Raw genomic sequence first — 26,902 nt, 5'->3', positions numbered from 1 at the left:
ATATTTTTATGATTAATGATTGTGGACTAAGATAAAAAAAAAAATGTAACTAATGTTGTCCCCGTATCAGGAAGCTTGTGGGCTAAGTTAGTTTGTTCATGAAAATCCATATCTAAATCACAAACATGCAAATATAGTTTATGTATATGTTTAGAGACGTAAATTCCCCATTAATGGAATTAACTGCTCTTACTGTATATATCAACAATATCTTCATGATTGTGATTTAGATATAGATTTTCATGACCAAATTAACTTTAGCCCACTTGCTCCCTGATACAGGAACAAAATTAATTACATTATTTTTCAATCACTGGCATGCAATTATTAATGATAGGATGTTGGCAAATAGATAATAAAGTTATATTTTATATGTTGTTATATTAAAAATTTACAAGTTTGGTTTTCAAATAATGTTATGTTGTTATACATGCTTTTTATTGTGCAGACTAAGATGACCGAGCGTTGAGCATCGCAGAGTACTACCCCTGTATCATCTGCTGCTTCTTGTGTCGGCGATAATGTCGACGGTTAGTTCCCGCCTGATATGGATATTGTCACGGATGTCCTTGGACCTCGCTCACGTTATAAGAAAGGGTTTGGGAGGTGTCCTAGGTTGAAGGCGATTGGCGCAAAGAGGGTAGCATCTTCGTCAACTTCACAAATGTCTGGGACACCATTTTGCAGCAAACTCAGGACATTATGCTGGAAAATCATAACCTAAAGAAGTATACGACTAAACTTGAGAGTCGTCAACGACGTCAAGATGTTCTCCTCAGTGCTTTGTAGAAGTAGGTTGGTGTATTGACTCCTGATTTTACTGTCAACTTACCATAACAGAATCCAGACGAGGACGATGATGCTCACGGGGACGGGGATGATGAGGAGGGCAATACACATTTGTAGAACTTTTTTATTTATTTATTTAAAGTTTAATTTATTAGAGATTTAGTTTACTAAACTACTTTTATATTTTCATGTTTGGTGGAGACAATAAACACTAATAGTTATAATTTTTTTATTTATTTATAAAATTTTAAGTTTAATTTTATTTCTAATTAAATAATATTACTAAAAAATTAAATAATTATTAATATATTAAAATCGAAATTTATTAATTAATATTAATATATTGAAAATAAAATTAGTAACATTATCAAAAAATTTATTTAAAAAATATTTTTACTGATGCAAAATTACATCGGCAAAAGTCTCAACATTTACCGACGCAAAAATGCACCACTAAAAGACACATCTTTTGCCGATGCAATTTTGCGCCACTAAAAGAATAATCTTTCCCGGTGCAATTTTGCGCCGCTAACAGTGTTTTCAAAAATCCCGCGACAAAATTTTTCGTTGGCGCATCCTTATTTTTCCCAGCGCATTTTTTCGTCGCTAAAAGATACAATTACCGGCGCAATGCGTTTTGCGTCGGCAAAAGTCACATTATCGAGGGGGTACGTCGTCACTTTTTGCCGACGCAAAAGCGCGTCGGGAAAGACCATAAGGCTTTTGCTGGCGCAAAATTGCGCCGACAAAAGTGACGTTTTTTGTAGTGTCAGGTCCGGCTACCCGGTTTAAGATGTCGGTTTTTGTTTTGTAGGTAACGGGAACTAGGGACCTAGTGGACGGTGTGATGTGCACTTGTAGCTATGCTCTTATGATTATTTGTGGTTCCTCTCTAATTTTGTTTACACATTATGATATATGTTTTGTTCTCATAGCTAACCATGCAGGGTTTTATTTAACTTTTTGGGTCCTATGATATTAGTTGATGTCTTACTGTGCTTTATAAGCTCACCACCTTTAGCTCTCCCATTCCAGGAACCTAGTGACGCGATTGTGGATAAGGTGAATTATTGATGAAGTAAATATGTGTTTATTGTCATAGTTCTATCTTTTGAATATGTGTTTAATTTGGAACCCAATGGTATATATATCTAAATTAGCTATGTAATAGTTAGGAATGAGGAATGGTGGATGCTAAGTATTATTTTAGATGTTTTATAACTTATTAAATTTAACTATTTGGTGACTACATAACTGTGGGAATATTATTGTTCTATGTATAATGATAAATGATCCTGCTTTTATCACTAATATTTTTATTTATAATTATATGAATTATTCCATTGTTTTGACTTATAATTATAGTACTATCTAGTATAAACTAAATGATCATTTATAAAGACTATTTTCCAACAAGGGTCAAAGTTTGACATTTGACCACCCAAGTTATGGATATTACAAATCTGCCACAGCCTAGGGCTCGGATGATGACAAAGCTATTATATGCTAACTAGTGGTACCCTTACCACAAGAAAAGTACGATATAATATGCTATCTAGGGTTGCACATATTTTACAATTCTATTGGTTATTAATTTTAAATTATTTTGCTACGACATTTTACTATTGCAAAATGGTTCTCTAGATTCAAACTTTGACAAGTAAATATGAAAATAGAAATGCATACTAATGAATTTTAAATAAGTAGAATATACAAATTGCACAAATAAGAGTAAGAACTAAAAAAAAACTTCATATTTAGAATAAACATCCACACATTTATTTTTGATGCATGGTATATATACCAAGCTTCAAAACAAGCAGTGCACACATTGAAACTTAAATATTGATAATATGACACGCATAACTTATTATCAGAAAATGATAAGATAACACACACACACACATGCATGCAGGAATACAGAAGCAATTAATCAACAACATCTTTTTGGAATGCAAAGGTGTCCGGTCATGTGCCAACTTTCACCTCCATCAGGATATGCATAAGGGCACGCTGGCGTGTGGTCTTCCTTTAAAAGCAGATTCCATGATGCTTTTGGATCCTGAGTTGAGAACATTGTCCAACTAGCAGTGGAGTTCTCATACCGACTATGTGTAACACGGGTGAATTTCTTGACGTTCTTGTTTTTTTTAATGTCATCTGGGTCAATATCCACAGTGAATATATCTCCATAAGGCCTGACAGAGTGCACGAAAAGAGGCAAAGAGATAGGATCAACAGACACTCCAGCAAGGTCTGCAATCACAACAATGCTCTTTCCATCGGGACTGAAGAATGGATGGTTCACATGTCCAGCAAGATCATCTCCACTTCCCAACACTCTTATAACAACCGAAGGGTCAGTTGCCTTCACTAGAAACACAGCAAAGAATCCTGGGTCGAGACCATTATCATTCTCTGGTGCATCTTCTGGTTTGTCTCGTGTTGAAGAAAAAACTATCCAATCTCCCCTTGGAGACCATTGGCAATGCGTGTCAACCCAAGGCCCATTTGTTAGCCTCGTGATTGTGCCTTCTCCGAACTCACCAGATTCTGCGTCCTCCATTATGTATAGATTCTTGTGCTTTTTATCTTCTTGATCTCTGTTGGATCGAAATACTAATTTTGTCCCTAATACAATTTTCAGCCCATAATTAATAAATATATATAGAGTAGGTGTTTTCTCATTCAAAGTGATTGTTTTACTAATGGATAAACGTACATAAAATATAAAAGAACTTATATTACCATCTGGATTAGTGGATGGGAAGGCATTATTACTAATTCTTGTGAGTAGTTTTCGATGTCGTTTCTCACTTGATACCTCTGGGATTGCACAAATGTTTAGCTTTTGGCTAAAGTTGAAAGATGGCCCTGTGCATATATATAACACATCTTTGTTTGGATCTTGGTTCCAAACTGGTCCGAAGATGTTATCGGGGCCTTTTGTCTACATGAACAATAAAACTTATTATAAATATTAAACAAAATAAAGAATACTTGCATGCATGCATTTTAACGTACGTACCTCGTAAACATTACGCAATCCTTGACTATCGGCTACCCACAAAGTCTTAAACTCATTGTCAACGAATGCAAGTTTTGAGCCATCTTGGGAAAATGTTGGAAACACTCCCGAAATCCGAAACAATCCTACTTCTGGATGTGGAGATTCAAGCTTGTGGAATTGTCTTTCGATATCATCTCCACTCTGTTACACTCAATTTTTTTTTAAAAAATCGCACAAATATATTTATATATAAAAGGGCACGTAGAAAATGATGTTGGCCGGGTCAAATACCTTTAAAATGTCACTCTTGCAACGATGGTAACCAATACGCTTCCCACTGTCTATAACAAAGGGGTTATAGTGGTCAGCCTTTGGTCTAGTGTTTAGAGTAATCTGTATGGGTTGTTGTGCTCCCGTTGAATCGAAAACCTCAATGTGGCGATACTGTGCTTCTACCCGAACAACATTAAATGATTTAGATTTTTCGCGAATAGTGGCGACAACCACAGTGGTAGCGTTGATGGCTGCTGGAGTTATGGCATCCATTCCATCTGGGGTGACACGAGGGAATTCCGATGTCGGAGTAGAATTGTTTATGTCAGCTCTAAACACACCCCAATACTCTCCAACCTTACGATGGAAAAATATCACATTGTCACTTCCCCAAGTCGGCCACCCACCATTATGTATAACATACTTACGACCAAAAGGCTTCTCTACGTTGATCACAAAAATATCAGTCTGTAGATCTTCAATCTCGCCATCCCAGCCGCCTTTTCTTTGGAATGATGCCACTGCTATCATCTTTCCAGATGGTGACACTGATGGACTTAGGTCAGCTTCCCCTGATGCACACAATATCATCACATAAAAAGAGAATGCACAAGTAAGAACTTCACATAATAATTAAAAACTAAGGAATGAAGAGAAACCTTTTGGGGTGAGTCTTTCAGTTTTGGCTGTGATAAGATTAGTTTTGTACACAGCAGTCCATGGTTGACGACGAACGCCAATATCATCCTTAGTGGTAACATAAACAAGATAATCACCAGCCACGCAGCCACTGTCCTCCATTCGAATGCCGTTGAATGTCCCAAATATATCAGCAACACTAAAAACTTTGACTTTGGGTTGGTTTATTTCATTGAAGCGAAGAGCTATGTGAAGTGTTTCAAGGTTATCACGTTCAGAGACGAAAACCATGGCTGAGAGCCGGCCTGAGTCTACATCGGCCTCAGTAATGCCTTCAGAAGCCAACTTGGGACGAGTGAGAATTTTTTTGAGAGCATCTGGTGGAATGACTTGTGCGTTGTAATTATAAGAAACTCCATCAGTCATGTGAAGCTCTTCTTTCCTCGATTTTACAGAAAGTGGGGATGAGTATATGTCCAGTGGTAGTGGTGGTCGATATGTTGCGAAGAAGGCGATGCTACCTCTCTTCTCATCTCCCATCTCTGCTAGATCTCTACATATATATATATATATATATGGAAAATAAAAGTTGAGATCGATCGAGCAATTAATTATTTTGACAAGACTATATGAATGCATGTAAAATTGTTTCATAGTACGTACAAAGTACATTATATTGTACTATATACACTGTTTCTTTTTAAAATAGATTTCAAAACTTTCAGAGTAATAAAATATAAATATACAAACAAATTTTGTTGTTAGGAGTAAAATAATTCCTAATAACAATCATGCAACAACTAAGAATAACCATCTATAATTACCTAGACAAATATATTTATATATTTATATATACTTAGCTATACAATTGGTAGAAGCCAAAAATGTATTATATCAACCAGAATAATAATATGAGTTGATACTGATGTTCTTAAGCATGCATATCTCTCTAATTTTGTTAATAATAATAATAATAATAATAATAATAATAATAATAATAATAATAATGGACACTACTACGTACCTTAAGTGAATGTGTGGGTGAAGGATCTGAAAATGTAGATTGGTTGGTTTTTTTTTTGGATCAATATACTTATAAATTCACAACTCTCTTCCTCTTCTTATATAGCCACTCAGTAACACCAAGAACAAGCTATGTTTGTTTAACTGATTAATGAAACTCAACCACCACCCTTGGTTAAGTTGAACCATAGTTTAGTCAACCCTAATTACAGTTCAGTAGATAACTCAGGTTAAGTAATGATTTCTTATTATTTCAGTTTTTTTCCTTATTGAAGCTCTTTTTTGTGTTGCACCCTATGATTAAGTCCTAATGTTTTTTTTTAAATTATATAAATGCAAATATAAGCATTTGTATTGATTTAAAATTTAATTTTAGTCTAAATTGTGATCACGTGAATGGTAATTATTTACATTGTACATACTAATGTGTCATATTTTCAATATTTAATCATATTATTTTTTATAACAAGAGATATTTATTTTGTGTGAAAACAAATACTCTTATACCCAAGATGAAAGGATTAAAAAAAGTATTGCAAACATAGTGATTAACCAGGGTGAGTTTTTTTTTTATATGAAGAAATATTTGAAAAAATAAAAAAGAAAAAGAAAAAGTATAAAGGAAAAAGAAAAAGGATAAGGATAAGGATAAAAAAGAAAAGAAAAAAAGAGAGAAAATATGAAATGTAAAATAAAAAAGAAACAAAACAAAAAAAAAAAAGCAAAAGGAAAAAAAATAAAGAGGGATTAATTAAGAAGGTTAGAGAAGAATGGAGATAGAGAATCCTTTATATATTGTTTGGTAAATTAGGAAGTAGAAAATGTGTTTCTCGATCCATTTTATTGGTAAGTTCCTGCTCAAGAGGAATGTAAATCAAATAGGAAGAAATATGTAGTCACCTCATACCAAAGGGTCACTACATCCATCACAACTAGAATAATTATGAGGTTATCGACTTCATAGACTTCTACAATCAAACTAGACTAATCACATAGTTAATTTTCACACTAAACTAGTCATCGAGATATCATCTAGCAACACAAATATAATCCTATTATAGGTCATAACTAACAGCAAACATTCCCAGAACATGCATAGTTAATAATTAATTTCCACGTATCCTAAGTAGGTGGACATAGGTCAACTTGTTTAGAGTCGAACCAGTATAAATTTCTTCTTCTCTACTACTCAGTCTTTTTAAACACTAAACCAACATCCTTGTGCTTATAAGAATTTTATCATTGATGAAATATGTCATCAACACTTTTCATTCTTGCTAATTGTATCCTTAGATGTTGTTTTTCTTCTTCAGTTATCGTATATGATTTATTATATTGTTATGGGTCCCTTGGAAAAATGGTCTATTTTTTTAAGTCAATTTACACTTTGGCCTAATTTTGGTAATTTTTTATAAAATGATCTCTGACACTCGAGACAAGTAGTCGAAATTTTTTAAACAAGTGGTTGAAAAATTGAGATAACTAGTTGAAATTTTAGATAAGGGCTATTTAATTTTGCAAAAAATTATTAAAACTAAGTCAAAGTACAAAATAACTCCAAAAAATATGTTATTTTCACCAATTACTCTATTGTAATGAAATTGAAGATATGTGTAGAAGAAGAGTTATACTCATTTTTCCAACAAAAAAAAAAAGTTCATTTAACATAATTTCTGATGTTACTTTTTCATTTGTTTTGTTTTATTTAGTTTCTTTTTTTAGAAATATGACAAGGAATAAAGATTGAATGCCATGTGTATAATATAGTGATGATAGAGTTAAGCCCAAGGTCCTAATATTATTCCTTGTTCTTGTCTTATCCGTGACAATGTTGAAAGGAGGGAAATTTGTAAAGTGAATGAGAACTTATATAAAAATGGAATATTAGAAGTTATAAGGTTTTAATTTTGCATGGAGAAAAAATCAAACTTAGTTATATAAGTGACCACTAGATAAGAATAAAGGTGATTGTGTGGATTGTAAGAATGATGGCATTGCAATAATAATAAAAACTATGCACAACCATGCATTCTAACTAATAAGTCTCTTTGGAGTAAGAAAAAGAAAAGAAAAGAAAAAAGCAGGTGGACTAGCAATAATAAAGTTGTTTCTTCATACATAATTATTTAAGTAGCCAAGGAAAGAACAATAGAGGACAGCAAAGCATTAAAACAATTATATTAAAGCTTAATAACAATTATAGATCAAAGGTACGTAGGATACCGAATTGATGCTTCTAGTTTCTTTTGCGCTAGCAAGTAAGGGTACGTGTTCATCAAACTGACAACACCTCACAAACCTTCCACATCGCACTACACTGCACCCTAATTTGCGGTTTGAAACTCTTCACGGTGTGGTTGCAGTTTGCATTTTTGGCAAATCGCGTTGTGTGGCGCGGTTTGCGGTTTTGAATTTTAAAAATGAGTTTCAAACCGCACCGCATCGTTATATATATAAAAAAAATTATACATTTTTTCAATTTTACTACATTTAAACTTAATACATATATATATAGTATAATATATACAATATCTAGAAAAATTACAATATACACAATATATGTTTCATAAGTTGCTAACACAGATTCTACTTCAACCTAAATATATTCCTCCTTAATTAAAATCTTTACTTATATATCACTTTTTTTTTCTTTATTATTAGTTTGTTGTATTTTTATTATTTTGCTAAAAGTTTATTAGTTTGTTGTATATTTATTATTTTGTAAAACATTATTTAGTTATATATGAGTTTTCCAATGAATCTTTATTAATTATAACGTTTAATTGTTAAAATATTTGGCGATAGGTATAAACCGTCTACACCATGCCACATTTTTGAGGTTTATGTGGTGCAGGTTGCAGTTTGGAAAATTGCTCAAATTGCATATGCGGTGCAGTCCAATAAATTGGCAAAAAACTACACCGACCGCACAAGAAACACCCTTACTAGCAAGACATATTAGCTAGTTGAGGTCTATGTACGAAATGAGAAAGTGTTGTGTTGGATTGAGTATTTACTTTAAGATTTGTGAGTTACACCTTTGATTATTTATAGTTCTTGAGATAACGTTTTTTTAGATTACCAACTGAATTTAACAAACAATTTAATTAATACGGAATAGTTAAACAATTGTTTGATCAGATAGATATTCTGATGAATCAAAACAGAATTTTGGTGAATTAGAATATACGAATAGAAAGTAAATAAACTAAAAGTAACGTGACACAATAAGTTTTTTACGTGGTTCGGAAAACCTAGTCCATGAGGCCACACCCAGGGATAAAATCAATTAGTCAAGTCTCAAGAATACAATAAGCAATTGCCTTATACAAGTTTAGACTCCCTCTAAATCCTTGTCGCAACCTTGAAGTACTCCACTTTAATAATCTGATTTTGATAAAGACCAAGAACATGAAATCCCTTCTGAACTTGATGAGTGATTACTTCCTCCCGAAGTAAGTCTTGTGAAAATCTTCTACCGAAAACATGTATGTCACATTCACAAGCTTTATTACCTGTTTAAGAAAAAGCAACACAAAAACAAACAAACAAAGAGATAGTAGAACAAGAACTACTCTTTTCAAATAAAATACTCTTAAAAAACATAAAACATTAGAATGGTGAAGATGTGAGAATGGCTTCTGCTTAGGTCTAGTATTTATAGAGTTTAGAAACCTCTAAGCCAGCCAATCTCGTTAATGCCCCAAATCAGACCAAATCGGGAAGTTACTAAAAATAACTTCTCATTTCATTTACTGCAGGCATTTCCAGATGTGATAGACAACAATTTTGTAGCATCAGGAAATGGACGAACCTAGTCTTAGAATCCAACCAGGTTCATTTCGAAATTTCCTTCCTTTAGGCACAAGCATCATTCAGTTTCCTCATTTTAGTCTAGATAAAATCAAGCAAAAATATACAAAGAAAAATTCTTTAATACACATACTCATTATAGACAAGGTTGCCATAAATAATTAAGGAAACTTCACTATATATAAATTGCACTTAATAAAGAATTGATTCTTACCAAATTGAGACACAATCACACTTAATTACCCAATATAAAATTTCAAAAAATACCCATTAAATAATAAAATATATTTATTAAAAAGGTTAGCCAAAATAGGATTTTACAATCTCCCCCTTTGGCAACTTTTTAGACAAAATATATTTTCAGCAATATGAGCTCAAAAACCTGCAGCAAACACTTTGTTAGAAAAAATAAAAGTTCCTAAGAACTCCCCCTGCAAACAATCATACTAACAAAGATAAGATTTGTCAATTTTTTGGAAAAAGTTTAACAAGACATACCACGCATCTCCCCCTGAAAATAGGGTCCAGAGTTGTACACAAAAAACATAAAAATAAAAACCATAGCAATCCAACTACTCCCCCTTTTTGTCTATCAAGGAGCCAAAGTAACGAAAATTAAAAATAGAAAACAAGGAACATGTTCCTTGGAAAAACAAGATAAAAATGGAAAAACATGAAAAATAGAACTAAACATCCTTGGCTAAGGCCGCCAGCTGAGCAAGGATTGCTTGTTGATTGGCCTCCAATGTTCCAAGTCAATTTTGTACCATTGTAAGATTAGTCTTGACAGCGAGCATTTCTGATGTCTCAGGACCAGCACCAGACAGAGCAGCGGCAATGGCAGTGGAAACAGAGGGAATCACCACAGATTTGGACTTCTTCAATGCTTGATCTTTCCCTTCAAATGCCTTGAAAGAGGGATCGGGAGGAGGAACCTCAACTGACTCATTTGGCATCAGGACATCTTTATGAGATGAAAGAATCTTAAACATGAGTTGTGGAAATAACAGGTTGAACCCCTTCTTTTTTTCCTTCCTTAGAGAAACAATTTGGTCCATAATTAAGGAAGAAAGATCTATATGTGCACCATAACCAATCTTGAATAGAAAGAATGCTAATTCTTGAGACACAACAACTAGATTAGAAGAGGGCATCCAGTTGGACAGATCAAAATGCATAAGCACATCATAGGTATGTGTAAGACCAGTAATGGAGAGTGATGTGCTTGGATTTCATGATACCTTTTGTCCTACAAACTCTGAAAGGACTAGGTCCTTATCAAATTCAAGGGTATTTGGAATGACACCAAATGGAAAACTTAGGGCAGTAGCAATATCTTTAACTGTAAAAGAAAACCAATGATCCCGAACATACACTTTGCCATACGTAAAGGAATTATGATTAAGAAAATCATCAGTAGTGTTAGCATAAAATTCCTTGACAACCTGATCTACATACCCAGATTAGCCCTGTAAAGAATCTAACCACTCTCTTTCTTGCAAATTACCAATCACCCCAAACACCCTATGAGCAGCAAGATAAAAAAAAAATTCACAAATAACCTTACGATTAACACAATAAACCATATCCCTTTCATGATCATTATAGCAAAAATGATGAGAAAGAGGAACAAAAGATGAACTTGAATCAGTGTTTTTGGTTAGAACCTTGCGAGCAATTGGACTAGGAATAGTCAAGGGTTTCATTCCCTTGGATTTGGAAGGTAGAGGTTCGGAGAGATGGTCAAAGGGCTCAAACGGAGTGTCGGATGCATCATAACCATCCTCTGATTCAACAACTCGTTCTTCAGAGGAAATAAGATCTTCAAGTTTTGGGGAAGATTCTGACCTTTTGGTTCTTTCAGAACTTGAGTGGTCAGAAGGATTGGCTGCTTCACCAGATGGGTCTTTAGACAAATCAGCCTCAAAGGAAGAACATGCAGGTGGAGTGATTTTGAGTTTCTTCGCTGGAGGAGATGTCTTGCCTCGTTTTCCTCCTTTCTTCACGACTATCGTTGAACTAGAGGCGGTTGCTTGTCCTAGAAGCATATGACATACGAGAAACAGGTTATGCAGTAGCAGGAGAGGCTTTTGATTTGGAAGTCCTGAATTTTGAGGGTTTGAGATTTGGAGTAGGTGGCTCGATTGCTGAAGGAAGGGTCTCGATAGCCACCACCTCTTCAGATGGTGGTGTGGGCAGAGCCATCAGATCAAGAAACAGAGATGGAGGCACTAACAGAGAGGTTGTGGACACAGGGAAGGTCTTTTTACGAGCCCTAGTCTTGACAGAGGACTTCAGAGAAGATCTTGAAGCCACGGGAGGCAAAGCTGATAGAGCAAAACCACTCACAGCAGCAGAAGGTCTGAGAGCTCCGGTGGTCTTAGTTCGAGCCATGGGTTCCTGCACACTTAGACAGGCGAGAGAGCAAATAAGTAGAAAACAAAGAAAGAGAAAAAAAATTAAAGTGTGAGAGTGGAAGAGTGATCGTTGGAGTTGAGGCCAAACGTGGGATATAGGCATAACAAAATGGGTAGTTAACCGTTTTTAACTATGAGACAAAAAAAAAGCAACTTTTGTCTTAATTGTGACCAAACCAGAAAAGGCAACATATATATTTTTTTAAGGAAATTTTTCAAATTGTCATTTTTCTTCACATATTACACAATTAATATCAGCAATTTGCTTGTCTATTTCAATGCATTCCAAGATTAGTGTCTTATTTTCAACAAGCTCTCTAATGAAATGGTGTCTAATATCAATGTGTTTTGTGTATGAGAATGTTGGACAGGATTTTGAGAAATATTTATTGCATTGGTAGTGTCACAAAAAATAGTTAAAGTGTCAAATTCAAACACATAGTCAGACATCATTTGTTTCATCCATAATAGTTGAGTACAACAACTTCTAGCAGCAATGTACTCGGCCTCAGCTGTAGAAAAAGATATGAAATTCTGCTTTTTGCTATGCCATGACACTAAGTTGTTCCCTAGATAGAAACACCCTCCATTTGTGCTTTTTCTGTCATCTACATTACCTGCCCAATTGACATCACTAAAATACACAAGATTAGAATTTGTTTCTTTAGAGTACCAAATCCCATATTCTAAAGTACTGTGACAATATTTAATAATTATTTTTACAGCAACCACATGTGACTCCACGGGATTTCCTTGGTACCTAGCACATACCCCAACATTATAACATATATCAGGACGACTAGCAGTGAGATACAAAAGATGTCCAATCATACTGCGGTATAAAGTGGGATCTACCTTAACTCCATTCTCATCTTTAGTTAATTTAATTGTTGTTCCCATGGGAGTTTTGGTATGTTCTGCAGTATCAAGCCCAAACTTTTTTCACCAAGTTTTTGGCATACTTACTTTGAGATATGAACGTACCATCTTCTTATTGTTTAACCTGCAAACCTAAAAAGTATGTTAATTCACCCACTATACTCATCTCAAATTCATCCTTCATTAGATGAACAAATTTCTGCACTTCAGAGTTAGATTTAGAACCAAACACAATATCATCAACATATATTTGAGCAATAATTATGTCTTTCTTGATTATTTTAATAAAAAGTGTTTTATCTACTCCACCTTTACGATAACCATGAGACACCAAAAATTGTGGCAATCTTTCATACCATGCCCATGGGGCTTGTTTCAAACCATACAAAACTTTTTTTTTTTAATTTAAAAACATGATTTGGAAAATGTGGATCTTCAAACCCCTTCGGTTGTTCAACAAAAGCTTCTTCATTCAAAATGCCATTCAAAAAAGTGGATTTAACATCCATTTGATGCAATTTGAAACCCATGATGTGTGCAATAGCTAATAACAATCTAATCGATTTTAGTCTAGCAACAAGTGCAAATGTTTCATCAAAGTCCACACCTTACACTTGAGTGTACTCTTGTCCTACCAATCCAGCTTTGTTTCTTACTATTGTGCCAAATTCATCACTTTTATTTTTAAAAATCAATTTTTTTCCAATGACATTATTGTGATTTGGTCTGGGCACAAGGGTCCACACATCATTTCTCATAAACTATCCCAGTTCTTCTTGCATAACTTTAATCCAAGATTCATCAGTTAAAGCTTCTTTCACGTTTTTTGGTTCAAGTGAAGAAGTGAAACACACATGTTGAACAAGATTCACATACCTTCTCCTTGTGACCATGCTCTCTTCCAAATCACCCAGAATGAGATCAGCAGGATGATTCTTTTTCACCCTGTTTGAGGATCCTCTATGCACGGAATCAGTGATGATTTTTGGCATTTGTGCCTTTGCCTGTTCAGATGACGATATATCAGAGACAAAGGGTGATGGTTCAGTTGATGTTTCTATCGCAGTGGGTAAAATTTCTGATACATCATTTTGTGCATCTGAGGCAACATGCATGTTTCTTATGAATTTTTCTATCTTCGCTTCTGTTGAAAACTCTTTCATATCATCAACAACAATGTTAGTAGATTCCATAACAGTTTGGGTTCTCATGTTGTACACACGATATGCCCTACTATTTATGCAATAACCAAAAAAGACACAAACATCACTTTTAGCATCAAATTTTCCAATATTTTCGTGATCCCTCAATAAGACGTTTAACAAACACAACCAAAAATATGGAAGTAACTTACATTCGGACGTTTATCTTTCCAGATCTCATAAGACGTTTTGGTTGTACCTGGACGTAAGAACACTGTTTATTGTGTAGCAAGGAATATTATTAGCTTCACCCCATAATCGTTTGGACAATTTCTTGCTATTCAACATTATTCTTGCCATTTCTTGAAGAGTGTGATTATTTTTCTCAACAACTCCATTTTGTTCAGGATTTTTGGGTGCTGAAAAATCATGAGAGATACCACAAGACTTACAGAATTCATCATACACAACATTTTCAAATTCTTTACCATCATCACTACAAATTCTTACAATTTTTCTAATATTACAATCTTTTTCAACTCTCAATTTTAACACAGATTTTTGAAAGCTTCAAATGTGTCAGATTTTTCTCTTAAAAAATCAACCTAAGTAAAACGAGAGAAATCATTTACACATACAAAAATGTATCCTTTTCCATTTAAACTCTCAACTTGGATCGGACTCATGAGATCCATGTGAATAAATTCTAAAAATTTTGAGGTATTTACATCCACAATACATTTGTGAGTCATTTTTAATTGCTTGCCAAGTTGGCATGGCTCAAACTTACCAATAGACTCTTTACTCAGTTTGGGTAATCCTTGAACAATACCGGCATTTGATAACTTTTTCATGTTTTTGAAATTAATGTGACCAAGTTTTTTATGCCACAGATCAGTTGAATTATTTATGGCTGAGTGACATGACAAATTTTGAGAAAGAGGATAACAATTGTCAACTAGTTTGAAACCTTTTAAAACACAATTTCCATCTTTATCAATCACACTACAATCATCACAAGAAAAATTAACACTAAATCCTTGATCACAAATCTAACATATGCTAATTAGATTAGCTTTCAATCCATCAACCAGTAGGAAATTTTTCAGTTTAGGTAACCCTTCCAAATTTAGGGTTCCCTTTCCAAGTACTTTACCTGCCATACCATCACCAAAAGTGACTGCACCACAATTTTCATCTTTAAAATTAATAAGAATATTTGTGTCACCTGTCATATGTCTAGAATGTGACAGTCAGAATCTCGTGATCCGTAAGGGGAAAAACCGAGTAAAGTTGTGCAACCTCACACCGCTTGGGGAAGGTTAAGTGTGATGATTCTAAGACTGTGTACGTATGGGACTACACAGTTCAAGATGGCTTAAATGGATTGATGGGTACTACTTATGCCAACAAGATGCATCTTCTTTTCAGTAGCCCATCACTTGAGAACTCCAAAGTTAAGCGTGCTTGGCCTGGAGTAGTCTCAAGATGGGTGACCTCCTAGGAAATTTTCCCAAGAAGTGTGCGAGTGAGGACAAAGTACACTGGAAAGACTCAATGTGGTTTGTAGGGCCAGTCATCATTCCAGGAAGCAGCCATAATAACGTGGGGTGTTACAAATGGTATCAGAGCCTTGACCCAACCAGAAGTGTGGCCGACGGGGACGTCGGGCCCGTAAGGGGGGGTGATTGTGACAGTCAGAATCCCGTGATCCGTAAGGGGAAAGACCGGGTAAAGTTGTGCAATCCCACACTGCCTGGGGAAGGTTAAGTGTGATGATTGTAAGACTGTGTAGGTATGGGACTACACAGTTGAAGAGGGCTTAAATGGATTGATGGGTACGACCTATGCCAACAAGATGCAGCTTCTTTTTGGTAGCCCATCACTTGAGAACTCCAAAGTTAAGCGTGCTTGATCTAGAGTAATCTCAAGATGGGTGACTTCTTGGGAAGTTTTCCCAAGAAGCGTCCGAGTAAGGACAAAGCATGCTGGAAAGACTCGTGTTGGTTTGTAGGGCTAGCCGTCATTCCAGAAAGCAGCCATTGTGACGTGGAGCGTTACATAAAACATCCACTATCAAAGTACCAAGAATTAGATGTATGAGTTCTATGACATGTAAATGTTGCAAAACAAGTATTCACATTCTTTTTTAACCCATTTTTGTTTAGGTGCATGATGTTTCTTTTGTACCTTTTTGAATTTTTCATGATGGAAATAATTTGTATTAAAAAAATTCATCATAGTAAAACACTTTGGTCGAATGTGACCTTTGACACCACAAAAATGGCAAGTGGGAATGAATTTTTTAGTCCCTTCATTGGACGTCAGATTCTTTCCTATGTGTCTCTTTGTTGATGAGACACTCAGTGATGTTGGTGAATCAGAAACCTACAGTGTTAGATCATAAGATACAACGGTTAATGAGCGAGCTTGATGTAGAGTCCAAGAACTTTACTTAGCTAGTTAGATAGTAGTAGCAATAGTAATTGTTGTAGTATTTTTATGACTGTGGATTTTGGTTCAGACTGGGATTTAATTGGACACTCGTAGTAACACTTGTAGATTTTCTAAGTTTAACCTATAGTTTAAGAATATTAATTTTAACCTAAGGTTTGATTAATATGACTGATATTGATGGTAATATTTATTATATTATAAGGTTTAGATAGACCCAATAAGATAGTAACACTTGTCTTATGTATGTTTAATGATAATTATGTGTTTTTGAGGAATAAGTTTATTAAGATCAATATTTGAATATCTAGGGTCTGCCAGCAGCTTTGAAATCGTTAGAGGACTTAGTCAAGGTTGTTTACTTAATTCAAATTAGGCTGAAAAAGTGTAATTTCGTGTTTAATATTTCAGCGTATGCCGATATATCGCAGCTATAGGGGGCGATATATCGCCATACGGGGATACGAAAAACACGTGCCTTCGCACGGCCACCTCGACGAACCTCGGGCATATTAGCCCAGGCGATATATCGCCTACTAGGGGCGATATATCGGCTCATTTGAAGGATTTTTTAATGTTTTTAAAACCGAGCTCATTTTAATCTTTAACTTCTTGATAAGTCTAGCATCTTTCTGACCAAGTCTTCAGCCTCTGCTGAACGATAATTCAAATATTTTTCACTTAAAAAGTCATTATTTTATTCAAGTTAAATGAAGATATTTTCATTCTTGAACTCTATAAATAGGACCTAGTACCCAGCCATTTATTCATTCATCAAGCTAAGTTCAGAGTCTGCAAGCTGCTAGGTTATTTTTGAGTGCTTAAACACTTGGGTTGGGAATATAAGCTTTATCCTTTTAAGCTTAATAAACACTCGGGAAGTAAGGTTCATAGTATTTTTCGGTTCGAGGTGTAGTTCGGTTATAGAAGCATTCAAGGTATTCATTATTCTAGTTCACTTCTGTGTTATTCTTATAGTTTTCTACTCAAACTCCTAACTCTATTCTTTATTCTTGGTTAGGAAATCTAAGATCTTGAACATAAGGTTCTTGGTAAGTATCTTTTCGATGGTATAGTTCTTTCATTCTTTTCATCCCTTTTTCTTTAGTATACTCACATTTCTTTGATGGTTTTTAGGAGTGTTCCAAAGTCTCAATCCTGTTCTCATATCCCGGTATATTTGGTAAGGAAAATAGGATAGGATTTTATATGTTATCTTATGATTTATATGTTATCTTATGATTTATGTGTTATGTTATATGTTATATTGTGTATGATTGTAGACTTGGGCATATGACTTGTATAACTAACAAGCCCCAATAAATTTATGGGCATATGACTTGCTTAGCTAGCAAGCCCCGCAAATCTAATGGGCATATGACTTGTTTAGTTTACGAGCCCCAAGTAATAATGGCCATTACAGTATATGTGACATATGTTTATGATATGTTTTAGTATATGTTGCGATATGAATTTTATGTATATGATTTATGTGTTAGATTTTCCTTGCTGGGCATTAGGCTCATTCCTTTATGTTTATATGTGCAGGAAAATAGCTATGGTGGCGGTAAGGTTCTTAGCAGCTTGGGGGTTGTGTATTGAGGCAGGATGGAATCAGTGGATTGAGCGTTCAATTCGAGGATGAAGTCACTTCTTATTCTTTTAAAAATTAGGCTTTATATATATTTTCCGCACTTTATTTTGTAATCTATTTATTTAAAGTTATGTTATGTTTTATTTTAAAAAACAATGGGATCCCATATCCTACTTTAAATTGTATGTAGTTTAACATTTGTCTTACAAATTTTAATGAAGTTATGATTATTTCACTAGTGAGTTCTATTAAAGATTAGTGTCTATGTATAAGTAATCATTAATGGTCCAAAGTCTAGAGTAGTTGGGTCATTACACTTGAACAGACACATTTTTTCCCTTTGATCAAAACCCTTTAGATCCCAATCTAACATTGTTTCGTTGACATGCATTCTGGACCTCCTCAAAAATTGTAGATCCTGGATTAAGCATTTGAACATTTCTTTTTATAAGATCAAGCTCTTTTTTCAAACGATTAATTTCAGCATTTTTATCAAAAATCTCAGTTTCAAGAATTTTAACATTTGTTTCATGTTCATCATTTCTATAAGAAATAGATTTAATTATTTTTGCATTTGATCTTGTAATGACGCGACTAACTTAAAGACCTCGGACCATTAAAAACTACTAAGACATAATTACTATTTTCGAATACATGCATACGATAATAGAACTTTATTATAAAACTCCAAAATACGGGATCCCATTGACATAAAATCATAAAGAAAATTTAAACCTTTATTTTAATCGTTCAAATTCTAAATGCAGAAAAACATAATACATAATTAAAAAAACTCAAAATATAAATGTCATCCTCGATCTTTCCCATCAGTCCATTCATTTAGTCCTCTCCCAAAACACATGCCAAAGCTATCATGAATCTGTCTTGCCTTCCATGCTCATTTTCCTGCACCATCTAAAATAAAAAGGAATGAGCCTAATGCCCAGTAAGGAAAAACTACTAAAGTTTATCATAAATCATAAGAAGTAAAAACATAAATCATAAAATCATGACGTAATAACGTAATTCATAAAACATAAGACTACAAATTAATGGTCATTAACTCATTACCGTAGTATGTGATAAAAACTATCTAGGTCCTCTTGCTACTATTTAGAGGTAGGTTTAGACACAAATATAGTATATGATAAACCATCTAGGTCCTCTTGATACTATTTAGAGGTAGGTTTAAACATAACTATAGTCTACGATAATGATAAAAAATCTTGGGATTTGCTTATTTGCTATATAAGCAACTATATTTCCCAAGCGACTAAAACATAAAACATATACATTCATACATACAAATATCATATAAACATAATCATAACACATAAAATCTAACCTATTTTCCTTACCAAAAATTGGGGTATTGGAGACAAAAGCGGGATTAGAAACTCCTAAAATCAAACAGTAAAAATCATAAGTTTCCTAAAGAAAATAAGATGAAGATGAGATCTAAACGATCAAGATAAGAACTTACCGAAAACCTTTAGTTTTAAAGGAATCAATTACCTAACCAAAAGTCATTATAACAAGTTAGGATTTTAAAGAAAATGAAAAGAACAAGAGGAACTATAATGAACTAAACCTGAGGATAAGAGTACTTTAGATAGATTAGAACTTGGATCTACACCTTAATACCGAAATAACATTTTATCTTACTTCCCAAGTGTTTAGAAAAGCTTGAATTTGAAATCTTTTAACCCCAAAACCCTAGTGTTTCTCTTTAGAACGAACTTAGCAGCTTGGAGGGTCTGAAAAATGCTTGAATGATGAAGCAAATGGCTGAGTGAAAGGTCCTATTTATAGAGTTCAGGGAGTGAAACTAACTCCTTTTAAAATGAATAAAAATTAAATTTTCTGCTCAACAAATGCCCAGAACTCGGTCAAAAACGTTCAGGAGCAAGTCCAAGTTGTTGGGGGTTGTTTCTAGCTCGGATTCCATGGATTTTCAAAAATGCCAAAGGGAGCCGATATATCACCCATATAGGCGATATATCGCCTACCCCATAATCCCGAGCCTCCGTGGTTTCGTTCGTGCGAAGTCAACGTGTTTTCAGTATCAATCATAGGCAATATATCGGCCCATATAGCTGCAATATATCGGCATACACTGATATATCAAACACATTTTTGCACACTTTGAGCACACTTGAATTTGTTTAAACCACTTTGACTAAGTAAAACGTGATCCTAATAGCTGAGGGAAGGTTCTAGACTTCCTTGGTTTATCCTAGATTAATTTATTCATCTAAAATCCTTAAATCCTTGATAAACATACATGTGACAAGTGTCACGTTCTTAATTATTCTATCTAAACCTTAGGTTATAATAAATATCATTTCTAGGACTAGCTATATTAATCAAACCTTATGTTAAAATTAATATTTCTAAACTATAGGTTAAACTTATAAAATCCATAACTATCTCTATGAGTTTCCAACTAAATCCTAGCTTGAACCAATAACCACGAAAATTAAAATACTACAGCACAAGCTACTTCTATCTAGCTAAAGTAAAATTCTGAGACGCTCTAGATCTATTCATAGCACACCACTTAATTCATTCATCATACATTTTTTGTAAGATTCTTCCAATGAATCTTCATTGACTTCTGATTCATCAGAATCAGTGTCAACAATGTCAGCGGTACCTGTCGTGTTATTAGTAACCTTATTTACCGAAACATTATTGTTTAGGCAAACTAATTGTCTATTTTTCTGCAAAAAAACACAGAAAATTTGAGAGTACAGATGTTAAATAAACATTTTCTCTGTCTTCATCACTACTTCCAGAGTCATTGCCACTCCAAGTAGCATTCATACCTTTTTTATTTCTTTTCAAGGTATTTGCACATTTTGATTGAATGTGAACAAATATTTCACATTCCCTGCATTGAATTCCCTTTCTATTATTAGGAAAAGAAGGTTTTGAAGATGTATTACCTTTAGAGAAATTCTTTTTGTTGCCCAATTTTTTCATATATTTTTTAAAATTTATTGTCCATGGGGCAAACTCATTATGATCTTCATCCTCATAACTTTTCAGGGAGATAGAGTTTTCTTTTTCTTTTACCTTGGTCGGCTTTTCTTTCTGTCTGATTTGTTGATTTAGTTCAAAGGTTCGAAGAGAACCCATTAATTCTTATACCTTCGTGGTATTCAGATCTTTGGCCTCCCCCATAGCCGTTAGCTTGGTGCTAAGCCTGTCAGGTAAGACACGAACAATTTTTCGAACTAAAACAGTTTCTTCTAATTTTTCTCCTGAGGCAAAAAATTCGTTAGCAATATCAGACAATCTTTCATAAAATTCAGTAAGAGTTTCAGTCTCAGACATTCTAAGATCCTCAAATTTTGTTTGCAACATAATGGACATAGAATGCTTGACATTAGCAGTTCCTTCAAATTGAGTTTGAAGGATTTGCCAAGCTTCTTTGGTCGAATCACAAGAGGATATGAGTTTAATATATCATTCACCAACACCTTTGAATAAGGCTTGTAAGGCCTTGTTATTGTAACTAGACAGTAAATTATAAGCATTGACCAATTTAACTCAGATTTTACTGTTGTTTCTCCAGTTTTTCGTCAACTTCTATTGGTGCTGACTAGCCTGTCAAAACAATTCTCCATGCCTTCTCATCTTGAAATTTGATGAAGGATTTCATCCTAACTTTCCTGTAATGATAATTTGAATCATTAAGCAATGGTGGTCGAGTTATAGAACTCCCTTCTGCAAAAAAAAATGACATGTTGCAACACAAAAAAAAAAAATACAACAAAAAATACAAACAAACGGAAGGAAAATCACAAGATCTCACTAAGAGTTTAATGAACTGCTTTAATACCCATTGAGGTTCCATATTTTAAGATTACCAACTGAATTTAACAAATAATTTAATTAATGCGGAATAGTTAAACAATTGTTTGATCAGATAGATATTCTAATGAATCAGGACAGATTGCTGATGAATCAGAATATACGAATAGAAAGTAAATAAACTAAAAGTAACGTGACACAAGAAGTTTTTTGCGTGGTTTGGAAAACCTAGTCCACAAGGCCACTCCCAGAGATAAAATCAATTAGTAAAGTCTCAAGAATACAATAAGCAATTAACTTGTACAAGTTTAGACTCCCTCTAAATCTTTGTCGCGACCTTGAAGTACTCCACTTTAATAATCTGATTTTGATAAACACCAAGAACACGAAATCTCTTATGAACTTGATGAGTGCTTACTTCCTCCTGTTCTAAGTCTTGTGAAAATATTCTCCCAAAGACTTGAATGTCACGTTCACAAGCTTTATGACTTGTTTAAGAAAAAAACAACACAAAGCACAAACAAACAAAGAGATAGTAGAACAAGAACTACTCTTTTCAAATAAAATAACTCTTTAAAAGCATAAAACACTAGAATGGGTAAGAGGTGAGAATGGTTGCTACTTATGTCTAGTATTTATAGAGTTTAGAAACCCCTAAGCCAGCCAATCTTGTTAATGGCCCAAATCAAACCAAATCAGGAAGTTACTAAAACTAACTTCTCATTTCATTTACTGTAGGAATTTCCAAATGTGACAGACAACCATTTTGTAGAATCAGGAAATGGACAAACCTGGTCTTAGAACCCAACCAGGTTCATTTTGAAATTTCCTTCCTTTGGGCACAAGCACCATTGTGTTTACTCATTTTAGATCAGATAAAATCAAGGAAAAATATACAAAGAATAATTTTTGAATACACATACTCATTATAGAGAAGGTTGCCTTAAATAATTATGGAAACTTGACTATATATAAAATACACTTAATAAAAAATTGATTTTTACAAAAATGAGACACAATCACACTTAACCCAATATACAATTTTGAAAAATACCTCATAATCCCAAACCTCCGTGGTTTCGTTCGTGCGAAGTCGACATGTTTTCAGTATCAATCATAGGCAATATATCGGCCCCTATAGCTGCAATATATCGGCATACGTTGATATATCAAACACGTTTTTGCACACTTTCAGCACACTTGAATTTGTTTGAACCACTTTAACTGAGTAAAACGTGATCCTAACAGCTAAGGGAAGGTTCTAGACTTCCTAGGTTTATCCTATATTAATTTATTCATCTAAAATCCTTAAATCCTTGATAAACATACATGTGACAAGTGTCACGTTCTTAATTATTTTATCTAAACCTTAGGTTATAATAAATATCATTTCTAGAGCTAACTATATTAATCAAACATTATGTTAAAATTAATATTTCTAAACTATAGGCTAAACTTATAAAATCCATAATTATCTCTATGAGTTTCCAACTAAATCCCGGCTTGAACAAATAACTACGAAAACTAAAATACTACAGCACAAGCTACTACTATCTAGCTAAGTAAAATTTTGAGACGCTACACAACGTATTCCATTCATCATACATTTTTTTGTAAGATTCTTCCAATGAATCTTCATTGACTTCTGATTCATCAGAATCAGTGTCAACATTATAGACAATATTGTCATAAATAATTAAGAAAACTTGACTATATATAAAATGCACTTAATAAAGAATTGATTCTTAACAAAATGAGACACAATCACACTTAATTATCCAATATACAATTTCCAAAAATACTCATTAAATAATAAAATATATTTATTAAAAAGTTTAGTCAAAATAGAATTTTACAGTCCTAAAATTTTGAATTATTAAATATAAATAAATTAAAAAGTATATATAAAAAAAAAATCAATCTAAAGTTGTTTCTTCATACCTACATAATTGAAAAGTAAGTAGTCAAGGAAGGAATTAACAATAACGTACGACAGCAAAGCATACTTATCCATTTTCTTTTATCTATTAACTTTTGTGTGCTAGAATTTATCAGTCAACTCAGTTAACTTTTAATTTAACTAGAGCTAAAGTATAGATTAACCTATGGTTAAGTTATGTGAACTAAGAGTAAGTGTATGGTTGGAATAAACCAGCGAGAGTCACTTACTTAATCCTTGGCTCTTCTATATAATAGAATTGTCTCAGTTCATAATAAATCAAACACAAGCTTTATTCTTTTGTCAGAAGCAGAAGAAAGAAGGAGATATAGTGAAGGCTTCATCCACAGAACACCACCCAATATGTAAGGCTTCAATAATATTATGCATGGCTTTGTTACATTTATTATATATAAATATATGATAATAATATAAGATATTAAGAACATGATGTACTCGTGTCACGTGCATGGCTTGGCTAAATATAAAGATTTTGTATGTTTAATTGTTAAACAAATTAATTTGTAATCACTGGTATAAAATAAGCACACGTACGTGCATGTATGTGACACTGTTGTATCTTTTTTTGTGCATGAATATGAATATTTGGATTAGCCAGTATTCTTGGCAAAATGAGCTTCAACGATGATCAGCCGATTGTTGCAACTACCCAAGATGTATCAGGTTTGTGTTTGACATTATTTTTCCATAAATTAATATCTGAATATTATATTTCACAACTAATATTAATTTTTTTTTTTTTTTGGAAAATATTTGAATTTGGGATCGATGCATATGTGGCAGAGGAAAGATACAGGAGTTCTTTTGTAGCAGGTAAAATAAAGATGTCAATCTTCAACAAGACAGAGGCACCACTAGAAGAAACGAAATTCAAGGTGGTGTTGGAGCTGACAGGGTCAGGACTCGGAAATGATAGACCTGGAGTTGATCTTGTGACGGTTTTGGATGTGAGTGGGAGTATGGAGGGTGAGAAGTTAGATAAGATGAAGACTGCCATGCAATTTGTCATCAAGAAACTCAGCCCAATTGATCGTTTGTCAGTTGTGACATTCGATGCTAATTCGAAGAGGTTGTGTCCACTGCGCCAAATTACTGAGAGTGCTCAATCTGATATTGAGAATATAGTCAATGATTTAAAGGCCAACGGTGGCACCAACATCACTGCTGGCCTTGAAACTGGCTTGAAAGTCATCAATGACCGCACTCTCAGTAGCGGTCGTGTGGCTGCTATCATACTTATGTCTGACGGTAAACAAAATGCTGGTTGTGATGCGGCCCAAGTTGACATCGGCGATATTGTGCCCGTCTTCACATTTGGTTTCGGCGCAAAACATGATCCAAGGGTACGTACGCACGCACATGCATGTTTCATAGTTATACATATACACACACACATATATATTCACTACTACTCTTTCTCTCACTCTCTCTTATATATCCCTTTCTCTCTAGGTGCTTAATGCCATTGCTGACAACAGCAAAGGAGGAACATTCTCAGTTGTCCAAAACCGAGACACCTTGAGCGTTGCATTTGCCCAGTGTTTGGCTGGGCTTCTGACTGTGGTTGTTCAAGACTTAGAGCTAACTGTCACACAAGTCGAAACCGAATCAACCATTGAGAATGTGCGTGCTGGAAGATACCCTCAATATGAGGGCAATGAAGCTGGCTCTGTAATGATTTCATTTGGTGATCTTTATGACAAAGAGATACGTAAGGTCGTAGTAGATCTTGTTCTTCCTTCTGTTGGCAAGCGAGCAGGCCCAGGGGCAGATATTATACAAATCGATTATACTTACAGGTACGTATAGCTAATAAATTAATGCTTAATTTTGTAAAGATCATCATCATCATCATCATCATCATCATCATCATATATGTAGCAATGGAGGGAAACCCTTTTCTGCAAATACAATGTATGCTAACGTACGTCGCACGGGGGCAAATGCGGAGGAGAAGGAGGAGGTGTTGGTAGAGGAGAACCGTCTTCAAACTGCAATGATGGTAAAAGAAGCAAGATCCATGGCTGACCAAAAGAGGCTACAGGAGGCTCGGGACATGATCCTCGATGCCCAAAGAATGCTTGATGATGAGTCAACCCCTGATAATCCATTGATTGAGATGCTGAGAATTGAGTTGCAACAGCTGCAGAGGTTGATGAAATCACAACAGATGTATGAAAACAAAGGGCGTCCTTTTGCACTCTCTTCTGAGACATCTCATGATCGCCAACGTTTCGCCACAAGAGGAGATGCGGAGAAGCTGCGTTTATTTGCTACACCACGTATGGATGCATACCTTGACCAAGCCAAGGCATTTGATGAGGACCCATCCCAGCCATTGCCCACTTCGGACCAAGATATGCTCGAAGAACTCGCTGCAGATCCCCTTGGTCCCATCGCTGGAGCTCTTAGCTACCATATTCAGTCTGCCATTCAGTCCCTTCAAGCCATTGACAAAATAATCAACAAAGCTCGTTGATCATATACATATATACATATGATCTTATTAATTAATGCATGTGTGCTTTAATTATATATGTACTCCTTGTTGTCGTTTCTGCTTTTGCTTAATTCAGTATTTAAATAATAAGCCCAGATCATAATAAAGTGGTGTGCATGAGATGGGATATGTATGGTTTGTTTGGTTTGTTGGTTGCCTGATAACAGACTTATTTAATAATGGTACATTTCCTTAATTTTCAAGTTATATATTCTTTTTATTTTTTAACCTTACGAGCTCATCTAATATATATTTGATTTATAAATGAGTAATGGGAGACACACACTTAAATTGTACACAATTTTTACTCACATGTTAAGTTTTAACAATGGATAATTTTAAATGGGGATCACATCAATTTTAATTGTTAGTTGAGATTAGCTAGTGCAAAGTGAGTATGTCTCAATCATTACTCTTTATTAAAAAAAAAAAAATTATTCTTTCCCCCTACACAGTCACAAGTATCAAAGTTATGCAAACACTACACAACTATCAAAAGTCATAAATGATGTAGTCATCTAAGAGCACAATTATAAATATTGTACATTGGAGCACAATTATAAATATTGAGTCAAATATAGTATTTACTC

At 34.2% G+C, this 26,902-nt stretch overlaps 2 protein-coding genes across 3 annotated transcripts; one reads left to right on the top strand and one right to left on the bottom strand.

The window, feature by feature from the left end:
• Positions 1 to 2,545: 2,545 nt before the first annotated feature.
• LOC133824549 (uncharacterized) lies at positions 2,546 to 5,823 on the bottom strand. Its single transcript, XM_062257449.1, has 6 exons — positions 5,736 to 5,823; positions 4,732 to 5,264; positions 4,091 to 4,644; positions 3,818 to 4,000; positions 3,538 to 3,739; positions 2,546 to 3,420 (listed from the first exon to the last, which is right to left on the bottom strand). The coding sequence occupies exons 2-6, from the start codon at positions 5,249 to 5,251 to the stop codon at positions 2,723 to 2,725; spliced, it is 2,157 nt and encodes a 718-aa protein (XP_062113433.1). The 5' UTR covers positions 5,252 to 5,264; positions 5,736 to 5,823; the 3' UTR covers positions 2,546 to 2,722.
• An 18,235-nt stretch (positions 5,824 to 24,058) lies between these two features.
• Positions 24,059 to 26,492, top strand: LOC133824548 (E3 ubiquitin-protein ligase WAV3-like). Of its 2 annotated transcripts, none has more exons than XM_062257448.1 (5): positions 24,059 to 24,156; positions 24,407 to 24,475; positions 24,596 to 25,155; positions 25,265 to 25,611; positions 25,694 to 26,492. In XM_062257448.1, exons 2-5 carry the CDS (start codon positions 24,424 to 24,426, stop codon positions 26,289 to 26,291), a joined length of 1,557 nt encoding a protein of 518 aa, XP_062113432.1. In that variant the 5' UTR covers positions 24,059 to 24,156; positions 24,407 to 24,423; the 3' UTR covers positions 26,292 to 26,492. The 2 variants fall into 2 exon arrangements, with proteins under 2 accessions (XP_062113432.1, XP_062113431.1); XM_062257447.1 differs by having other exon boundaries at positions 24,074 to 24,156; positions 24,411 to 24,475.
• The last annotated feature ends 410 nt before the right edge of the window (positions 26,493 to 26,902 follow it).

The sequence above is a fragment of the Humulus lupulus genome, chromosome 3 (assembly GCF_963169125.1).
Source record: "Humulus lupulus chromosome 3, drHumLupu1.1, whole genome shotgun sequence".
NCBI lineage: Eukaryota > Viridiplantae > Streptophyta > Magnoliopsida > Rosales > Cannabaceae > Humulus > Humulus lupulus.
This window is presented reverse-complemented; position numbering and strand designations above follow the sequence as displayed.

Coding starts and splice junctions, on each gene's coding strand:
- LOC133824548 (XM_062257448.1), top strand. CDS start 24,424: ATGAGCTTCAACGATGATCAGCCGATTGTTGCAACTACCCAAGATGTA. Junction 25,156..25,264: donor GCGCAAAACATGATCCAAGG/GTACGTACGCAC, acceptor CTTTCTCTCTAG/GTGCTTAATGCCATTGCTGA. Junction 25,612..25,693: donor CAAATCGATTATACTTACAG/GTACGTATAGCT, acceptor TCATATATGTAG/CAATGGAGGGAAACCCTTTT.
- LOC133824549 (XM_062257449.1), bottom strand. CDS start 5,251: ATGGGAGATGAGAAGAGAGGTAGCATCGCCTTCTTCGCAACATATCGA. Junction 3,740..3,817: donor GATTGCGTAATGTTTACGAG/GTACGTACGTTA, acceptor TTGTTCATGTAG/ACAAAAGGCCCCGATAACAT. Junction 3,421..3,537: donor CCCATCCACTAATCCAGATG/GTAATATAAGTT, acceptor AAATTGTATTAG/GGACAAAATTAGTATTTCGA.